This window comes from Petaurus breviceps, unplaced genomic scaffold, assembly GCF_028583685.1.
Source record: "Petaurus breviceps papuanus isolate PSGF00001 unplaced genomic scaffold, PetGlider_PUasm1.0 140, whole genome shotgun sequence".
Classification (NCBI taxonomy): domain Eukaryota; kingdom Metazoa; phylum Chordata; class Mammalia; order Diprotodontia; family Petauridae; genus Petaurus; species Petaurus breviceps.
The window spans coordinates 33,122,959-33,133,170 of record NW_027185698.1 but is presented as its reverse complement, the minus strand read 5'-3'; the positions used below and the strand labels follow the sequence as shown (position 1 = coordinate 33,133,170).

At 35.9% G+C, this 10,212-nt stretch overlaps 1 protein-coding gene across 2 annotated transcripts in view; it reads left to right on the top strand.

Annotated features, from left to right (window-relative positions):
• The window catches only part of TMEM128 (transmembrane protein 128), a 480,334-nt gene extending 470,486 nt beyond the window's left edge, over positions 1 to 9,848 (top strand). For both annotated transcript variants that reach the window (XM_069069983.1, XM_069069974.1), the window contains 4 exons: positions 537 to 678; positions 2,709 to 2,867; positions 7,110 to 7,217; positions 9,238 to 9,848. In XM_069069983.1, coding sequence (XP_068926084.1) covers positions 537 to 678; positions 2,709 to 2,867; positions 7,110 to 7,209 — 401 coding nt within the window. In that variant the 3' untranslated portion in view covers positions 7,210 to 7,217; positions 9,238 to 9,848. The remainder of the gene's footprint in view (positions 1 to 536; positions 679 to 2,708; positions 2,868 to 7,109; positions 7,218 to 9,237) is intronic.
• Positions 9,849 to 10,212: the final 364 nt, after the last annotated feature.

Sequence of the window (10,212 nt, the reverse complement as noted above, 5' to 3'; positions counted from 1 at the left end):
GTGTGTGTGTGTGTGTGTGTGTGTGTGTGTGTGTGTGTGTGTGTGTGTGTGTGTGTGTTAAGTGTCTGAGGCCGGATCCAAACCCAGGTCATCCTGACTTCAGGGCCGGTGCTGTATTCACTGCGCCACCTAGCCGCCCTCCTTTATTTTTCTTAACCTTTAGTAAGGATTCAGGCTTCAGATTGATGATAAACAGAATCAGATCATTTTCCAAATGACAAAATAATCCCTGCACTATAAGATCTCATTTTTTCAGAAGGTATCCAAGTATAACTGATATTAGCCTCAAAAATATTTCATCTAAATCAACAGTCCAGTATTTTGAGAATCATATTCCTTTTCTCCTGTTTTGTTTTTTACATGTTAAGAGCCTAATGATGAGATCAGTGATATTCTTTTTCTAATATTTACTTTAATCTACTGCAGAGACAATCTAGGTTCTTTAGAAGTGATACTACTGTATTTTGCTTAAAATAGATGATGCATTATTTCATTTTATGTTTATAAAATTGGACAAAACTACTTCTTATTTGCAGAAGAATCTACTGCTGTTGAGAAAAAAGAAAAACCCCTTCCAAGACTTAATATCCATTCTGCCTTTTGGATTTTGGCATCCATTGTTGTGACATATTATGTTGAATTTTTTAAAACTGTGAAAGAAAACATACAAACAAGTGGGTAAGGAAATTCAGTTTTGTAAGTAAACATTTTAGTGAATCTGTTGCTTTATTTTTAATGTTTTGCTTCTGTCAACAAATGAAACAGCATAAGTTCTTTTCAAGGTCCCACTGGGAAGATTCCTATATAATCTAGATATTTTAAAGTAAACCTATTATTTCAAAACCACTACTTTTCAATTCTACTATGCAGCTTACTTTGGAGACAACTACCATGTTAATCTCTTTTTTACCATATGTTTTCGGTGCATAATTTTCACGTTATTTCTCCAGTAGAATCATCTCTAATTATTAATGTAAGAGAAAAGTATACTTTATTAAATTCACATTGCAGCTAATTTTTTGTAACAATGCATTCTAAAAAGTAAGGTGTATCTATTACATAATATAACATTATAGCTCTATAAAGACAGGCACCAGACATGTGATTTCATAGGTAAGAAGGATTACTTGGGTGAAGCTCCCTCCCTGTACCACTGCAGGTCAGCACCTTTGCAGTTTATGATCTTAGAGTTGTCCAGAGCACTGAGATATTAAGGGGTCACTTTTCTCAGGGTCATATAGCTGGTATGTATGTGTCAGAGGAGGGACTAAAACCCAAATCTTTCTGATTCCAAGATCGGCCCTCTCTATCCATTTTACATGCTGCATCTACATATCTATGTATCTTTTTTATTTCTGTGATTTATTATTTGAAAATCAAGATAATTTAGCAGAATGAAAAAAAGTGTAATAGAATCTGAGCTGTTTTTTTTTTTTTAATATAAGTTGGGTTCAGTTCAGCAATTACTTACTGGCATCTATGGGGAATATTAAAAAAATATGGAAGACAGTTCCTGTCCTCAAGGACCTTACAGACTCCTTAGTGAAATATGACATGGCTATAGAAGAAAGAAAATATGACATTGGCTGATTTCCTGTTTCAGAGCTCTTCTGTGAGCTGTAAGGCTTAGAGAAAAAAGGATGATATGACAAGGTGCTGTCCAGAAAAACTTCAGAGCTTTTTGTGGCTGAGCTGGGCCTGAAATATGTGACTAGGCCATGAATGTAAGGGAGAGGGGCAAAGAATGAGCATCTGAGAGGAAGAGGGGGCAGTGGGAGGAACAGGCTTGGGGTCAGATGATAAAGTGGCAGCACCTTGGGAAAGTTGATTCATCTCTCTGAGCGTCAGTCCTCCCTTTTAACAAAGATTTTTAAAAATAGAGTTAAAAGTAATTTAGAAAAACTAACCAGTACTTAGTGTCTGACTATATATATATTTTTTAAGCAATCGGGGTTAAGTAACTTGCTCAAGGTTACACAGCCAGATGTTTCTGGGTGGGTGCTAAGTGTCTGAGCCCGGGATTCGATCTCCAGGTCATCCTGACACTGGAGCCGGTGCTCTTATTCTCTGTGCTACCTGGCTGCCCTGTGTCTGACTATATTTAACAACACAAGATCATAGTCCTTACTTTTACATTTTTTTCAGGTCTTCTATGGGGCTGGGTAGGCATTAAAATGAATTAATTAACATTAAACAAAATTTTGTTTTTTAGATCTTTTCAACATATATTATTTTAGTCTTTTTGTATAATGTTTCCTTAGTTATGTTTAATTCACTCTAACCCAGTATCCTTGTTGTTTTTTGGATTTTGCAGCATTTGACGCTTTTCACTATTCCCTTCTCCCAAACACCTGCATTTTCATGACCCTTCTGTTCCCTGGTTCTTCTGGTTATCTAGGTCAATCCTACTCAGTCCCCTTTTCATGGTCACCGCATACTACCCTCCCTCTCTTCCCAGCACATCTAAGAGTGGTTTATCTTATGTTGCTACTTAGTTCTTTCTTGCCTTTAGGCCTTGGCTCCCCAACAAGATTACAGGGCTCTCAAGGGCAAGGACAGTCATCAGATTGTTTTTATTTTCTCCAGAAGCCCCAGTATTTGTTATTTTCTTTAATTGATAATTTGTAGGCAGTGGTTTTGATTTCATGTTTAATGGATGAAATTTTTGAAATTTGTAACCATTTGTTCACTCTTCTTTTTTCCTTCAGGTGGCTTCTGGTTGGCATTGGCCTTTTGATCACAAGCTTAGCTATTGCATTTTACTGCATATTGTATCTGGAATGGTATTGTGGAATTGGAGACTATGATGTCAAATATCCAGTACTAATACCTCTTACAACTGCTACTTTCATTTTAGCAGGAATTTGGTAAGTAAATTTTGATGTAAAACACAGTTAATAATATCTCATTTCTGGAAAAACTTCAAAATACAACATAACATTTTAAAGTAGATCTGTATGCCTCTCCTTTTTTCAGTGTCTGAGACTCTGACATCTCATATTGCATTGATTTTTGTATAGTTATAAATTGTTAAAATTTGAAATCTGATAGAACTGGCAGTATTTGCAGGTGGGGCATGTGTGGTGGGGATTATGTTGAACATGGCTGCCAAGATGGGCAGGGAAATCCACTCCAGGACTCCTTGAGGTTTCTGTACTGATGAAGAACTGGCCACTGCTGGCAGAGAGAGGCAATACGGGGTGGGGTGCAGACCCCAGGAAGGAAGAAGTACACCTTGGATAAAGCTCATCTTAGAGCTGGGCCAGGCAAGGGAGGAATTTACCTGGAGGAGGTGGAGTTATATTGATCAGTTGTCATGGAAACCTACAAATTTCCTTTTCACATATTGCAGCACTTCCTCTATATTCATAAGTATAATACTTGTGCTAATCATGGCAATGTAATTGTTTTTCCTAAATTTTCTCTAGGACCTTTTATTTTTTATTCCATTATCATTTTCCATTATGCCTTCCCCACAACCTTTAATAATGAGCAAAACCAAGAGCACAGAGACTGTGTCTGACAGTGTGCAGTGTTCTCTATCTACAAGCACCTCCCCCTCTGCTGAGAAGGGCGTATGGTTTTCTGCTGAGGAAACAGTGGCCATCTTATTTTCATACTTTACTATTTTAGTGGATCCCATGATCTAATTGATGTACCCCCTTTTGAGTATAGACACAAGCTGTCCATGTGAAGACCTTCTTGTTCAGTTCTTGTCATACAAATTTTCAGTAAACGACCCAGCCCACATGCTAGGGACCTTTCTCTGTGATTTTTGTTGTGTTTTACCTTACCAGGGGACCATCACAGTACTTAGGCTGTACTGATCTATTCCTAGCCCATGTCTTAGGTAGACTTTTTACACCACTTCTTTTATGTGAGCCATTGCTGATTATATGTTTTCTTCTTACTCGCATCACTCATTTCTCTCTTTCCTTTGGGCCACCTACAACAATGATCCTTTAATTGTTGTAATCTTTTCCATCCATGTAGCATAATCATAAACAAGTGGTTGTTGAAGAAAATGGATTTTTAGATTTGGAAGCAGATTGAGATTGCATTGTAGTTTCCCACATGCAGTCTATCTCCCTTTCTTTTGCTCAGCTCTAGGCCTGATTTAATGTACTATCATGATGGCTGCAGGCTTCATCTGTTTATTCCTGTATAGATTGTTAGACCAATTTTTTTGAGTGGTCATGAATTTCATTAAGAAGCCCTTATGGTGTGGGAATTAATGCCATCATTACTATATACAAGTAGGATCTGGAAAACCTTACTATCTCTAGGTAATCCCACTACTGTCTGGGACTAGGTGCAAGACACTTTCTTGAGATCAATAAATAACTGATTGGCATGTCTCTCTGTTTTGTGCCTTGCTTTACAGTAATAAGATCATTGAATAAAGTTATCTCTGATTGCGTCCATCAAAAACATTATATGATCTTAACATACATGGGAGATAACTTGTTGGAGGACAGTTTTTAAGATTGCATTTTGACTCACCAAATGATTTTTGTAATCAAACCGTAGAGATTTTGTATGTTCTCTACCTTTCAGTTGTGTTCATCTTCTGTAGAGAAGCCTGCCTATTCCCTTTTCATATATATGTCAGTTAACCTCAATATGTGCATAATCATAAAGATTTTGTATAGATAACTAAGATATTGATCACCTTTCTATGTGTAATAATATCATCTGATTTTTTTTCCAGTCTTTTAGTATGTTCTCTTTTAGATATCTTTGGAAATTTATCCCTTAACGTTTTCAAAATGTGCTGTTTCCAGAACAGATTTCTTTCTGTACCTGCTCTCTGGTTCATCCCCTTTTCTCAATTTCTTTTTTTTTTGCTTTTTGGAGGGCAATTGAGGTTAAGCGACTTGCCCAAGGTCACATGGCTAGTATTTGTGTTAAGTGTCTGAGGCCGAATTTGAACTCAGGTCCTCCTGACTCCAGGGTCGGTGCTTTATTCACTGTGCCACCTAGCCACCCTCAATTTCATATTCTTTAGTGCCATTTTCACTTTCTCTCGCATCAGGGATTAACAGATTAGAGTTCAAATGTGGGTCCACTGTCTTTGATAATGAGAATAGTTTGTTGTAGAAATGTTGGCAAATTATATTTTACCTCTTTATTTTCCTTCTTTTAGTTTCATTATAATGTTCTTGGGATGATTTGGCTTCCTGCTTTATACCAAGTTTTCTATATAGGCTCATTTTTTCCATTGCCACTTATGACTGTTTTGCAAGGTGATATTTAAAGTAATGCTCTTCCATCATCTTCTATAATGTTTGAAAGTTTATATTCCAAACTGGACTAGTCCTTAGCTGCCATATCTCTACTTGATAAAGAGACTGAGTGACTACTAATTGATTTTCCTATCCCATTTAAAACATAGAAATCAGGATGTTTTTCAGATTTATCTCCATGTAGTATCTGAGTTAGATAGAATTACATATTTTAAAATTTCTAGTGGGAAAGTTAACAATTGATTTGATTTTTAAATCATCTAGTAGAAGCTACCTCTATTGAATGTTTGTTTTCTAAGCACGAATCTTAGCTGAGGTAGGAGCAGCTCATCATTGGAAAATTGGGCACAAGATGATGAATTTTACTGGGGACAGCAACTCATGAGAACGGTTTTAAGTTCAGTGAAGGGTTTTGTGGCCTACACCATTGGGAATTTTTGACACCAATGAAATTAACGTTTCTTAAAGGAAGAGACTAGGAATTAATGAGTATTAATTTTTATTCTTGTGTTACTAACAAAATGATACTGAGAGTTACACTTGACAATTAAATAGGTGAAGTGGTATAATTTAACTATGCTGGGTGGAAAACTTAAAACTATTTACATTTCCAGAGTGCAAAACCTTTATGCTTTTACCTGAGGAGGTCATCTGCTTCATCTCTACAGAAGTACCATTTTCTGGCAAGGTTTTGAGGGAATACAGCGTGTTAGAACTACACTTATTTACTCCACTGTTGAACATTCAGACCAGTTAGTATTAGAGTATTCATTATTTTGCTCAACATAATTCATTTGTCATTTAGTCAGATAGACCTCTGCAAGTTTTTGCAGCATTGGATAGAGTGAAAGGTATATTTCTACATTGAGATCTGTTACTCTGGTTTTAGACATGTAACTAAATACAGCCTCGAGAGTAAAGAAAGTCATTTATAAAAGCTCACTTAAGGTAGATATTTTTGTCAATGAAGCCCTTTCAGTAGTAGAGAAGACAGGATATGAGATAACATACAGTGAGTATAAAACTGATTCCTTTTAGGGTCAAGACAATTTACTACAAAATGACCCTCCCCAGTCTTCAGGGCTGAATTAAGTACTTCTTTAACATTTTACACAATACATTTCTTTTCCCTTTCTTTCGCTGGAACCTCATCAGGACATGGGAAAAAGAGTAGAGGGGAACAGTGGAATAGAACCTTTTGTTTCTTACAGCTTTGCTGCCAGGGAAACTAATTGCAGGACATATACAAAACTTACTTGTGTAACCCCAAATTATAGGATATTAGATTATTTCATGTCCATTGTAATAAGCCTGTTCCTCTGTTGATAATTCTATTTCATATAAACATTATAGAAATAATTATATTTGAGACATTCAAGTTAAAAATTCTTTTCATATTAAAGTTAATTTGTTTTCTTTTTACTTAAAAATTTTTACAGCCTCTATTTCCCAACATATTCTACTCCCACCCACCCAGAAAGACATTAAGTTAAAAAAAAAAAAAGATCAGTTTTGAAAAAAAGATGACTTAATGCTAAGGAAAAATGTATTCAACTTATTTTTTGCCTTTTTTTCATTTTCAGCACTTAGCACAGTTCCCGGCATATACTAAGTGCTTAATAAATGCTTTTTGACTGGACTGGACTGAAATGGGGAGAGACTTGAGGCAGGAAGCCAATTAGAAGGGAACACTCTAAGTGAGAGGTGATTAGGGCCTGAACCAAGGTGGTAGCTATTTGTTGAATATTTTCAAGCAGTGTATAAGTCAATCTTTTAAACACAATTTAAACTGGAATAAAAATTCTTTTGTACAGATATTATTTTCAAAAAGTGAAACTGACTCATTTTTTCCTTTTCTTTCAGTTTCAACATTGCCTTATGGCCTGTGTGGACACTTTTTACTCCTTTGATATTATTTACCCAGTTTATGGGTGCTATAATGCTTGTCTCTCTCCTTGGATGATATTTAAGGTAATACTAATTAATGAAAAAGAAATTTTAAGCAATAAGTTGATGCTGTTTTATTTCATGATATTTTAAAATTTGAAATATTTAGCAGCCTACTTTTGAAGTATCTTTAATGGCTGGTTTCTTTTTACTTATTATTAAATCAGAACCTATGTGATTCAGGATAAGCAAGAGTGAGCCTTTTATTTATCTTTCTCAAGTTTGGAACAAAAATATGTCATTCAGTTTGGAAGCTCTGTGGAGATAGATTAGAGGGGGGAAGAGATTGAAAGTAAGCTCCTGTAGAAATATAGACAAGAAGTCATGGGGGCTTGAACTAGGGTGCTGATTATGTCAGTGGAGAGAAGGGCATGGATATGAGAGATATTGTGGAGAGAGATCAACTGACCTTGGCACCTGAAGTGAGAGGCTGAAAATTCAATAAAGGATAATTCTGAGGTTGCAAACTTGGGTGATTGGAAGAGTGATGGTGTTCTTGACCAAAAATAGGGAATTTAGGAGGCAGAATGGGTTTAGGGGGAAAGGTAATGAGTTTTGTAGTGAACCTGTTGAGTTCAAGATGTCTTTTCCAATATCTAGTTGTAGTGGTTTCATAGGTAGCTAGTGATGGTGACTGGTATTCAGGAGAGGGATGTGGTTTAAATCCATGGACTTTTGAGTCATTTATATAGAGATATTAATAAAACCCATAGAAATTGATGTTCACTGTAAAAGTATAGATGGAGGAAACCCAAGATAGAGCCCTCAAGTATACTTATTCCTAGTGGAATGGATAGTGATCCAGCAAAGGAGACTGAGAAGATGTGTCAGAAAAAAGAGAACATTGTCTTGAAACCCAGAGAAGAGAGAATATCAAGGAATAAGGAGTAGTTAGCAGTGTCAGAAACGATGTAGAGAGTTCAGAAATTAGGAGGCCATTGGATCTAGCAAATAGATCATTGATAACCTTGGAGAGAACAGTTTTAGTAGGATGATATGGATTTGAAAGAAAATGAAAGGTAAGGAAGTAGAGGAAACTAGGATAATTGACTTTTTTAGGAGTTTTACTGGTAAAGGAATGTGGGACTATAGCTTGAGGGAATGGCAAGGAAATCTTCAAGAGAAGATTTTTTTTAAGCATGGAGAGTATCTGGGCATGTTAGTAGAAGGAAAACAATCAATTTATTTAAAAAAGAGAGAGAGAAGGGATGTTTAAAGGGGCACATCATTGGAATAAATAGGACAAGATGGGATCAAGGGCTCAAGTAGAGGGATGGGCTTTGGCAAGGAGAATGGCCACCTCTTTGTCAGTGATTAGAGTGTGGGAGATGATGTTGAGGAATTTTAGGTTTATAATTGGGAAGAAGAGGGAGCTCATGACAGATATCCTCCATTTTCTTCAGAAAGTATAATGTGAGGTCCTTTGTCTCTCATTAGGGAGTAAGGGATATCTGTTAGGGATGGCAGTACTTATGTTGTGTTGAAGAGAGAAGAGGTTTGGAATAGCCATTAATAAAATGCATTAGTTAATCAGAGAGATTAGATAGCATGTATTTGTACTGGACCCAGTTGGCATAGTTGTCTTATTCCTACATTGTTCAGCACAAGAGTAGGAACAAAGAAGGGAGATGGTGAATGTAACCCAAGTTGGGTGTTGGCAAGACATGAGTGTGTTGTATCAGGTGATGTAGTGTCAGGGTAGAAGATAGAGTAGAATTGAACTGGTTAACTATAGAGTTAAAATTATGAAAGGAGAAAAGTGAGGCCAGAGCAGGGGGAATGGACAAGAAAGCAGGGAGAGGTGGAGTTATTAGAGCTCATGATGAGAGCAGCTTTCATTCTCCTGTATAGATAGCTAAAACTGGTCCTTGACTTGGGTACATGTAGCAGGGTAACTAGATGCCTGGTGTCTGGGCCATCAGGTTTTAACAGATGATGAAATCATAAAATTTAAAAACCTGTTTTGAGTAGGTTTTTAGAAAAACATAATTGACTTAAAATTCTTCCTATTTTGGTGGGAATTTAAACAATGTCTTTCTTTTAGGTTTTAGATCGGAAGCAAATGTGTTAACACTAAACCAATAAAACAGAATGTGGATGAAGAATGGAATAAGCCATAAAGTACTTCTGGCCTCTGAAAAGAGAGTTTTGCTTGGAAAAGAGTTATAATGGACAGTTGCTTGAAACAATGTGGATTCTCTTTTTTTAGCACAGCCCTGAGCTTGAGTTGTGGAATTGCACAGATTACTGTTAACATGTAAATGATTTTTTGAAAATTGCAGTCTGAGTTTTAATGACTAGGGGTCTGTGGGTAAAAGTGAAATTTATATTCTAGCTCTAGAATGCATTCCCAATATTTTGTTTGAATGATTAATTTATTTCCACCCCTTTTTTGGGGTAGATATGTAATTTTGTATGTTGACTTTGTGTGTCTAAAAGAATAACATTGTGTCCTGTGCCTTTAAAACTCATTTGAGTAATTATGATATTTTTTTATGATATTATGATTACTTTTCCTGTACCTGTTAATATTAAATTATCTCTTGTGTAAATAATATGCCAAGTTTTCTCTTTTTGTTTAATGTTAGGGTTTTTTAGCCATTTAAGAATGAGTTTAATACATTTTTTTCTTAACATTAAATTATATTTTGCCTATTTTTATTTTTTAATGTGTTTATTAATTGTGCATATCCTTGAATTTTATCACCTTCTGGGGAGAAACCCTTCTAAGTTGGTTGGAGAAATGTTCAAGGATGCGTTAAAAAGCATTCCTAATTTAAATACAGAAATGGCTAAATTTAAAATATGGCTTTATTGCTATGACATGAAAAAAAATTCTGTGATAAATTTAATTCCATAAACATTATGTGTTCAGTGTTGTTCCTCTCCCTCTCTTAACCAGAAATGAAATAGTGCTTCCTAAGAGCTCCCCAAGGAGTTTACATTTTCTCCTTGGGGTGATGGGGGCAGAGGGTGGTAGGAAGCAACATGCACACAGAGAACTAAATACAAGTTAATT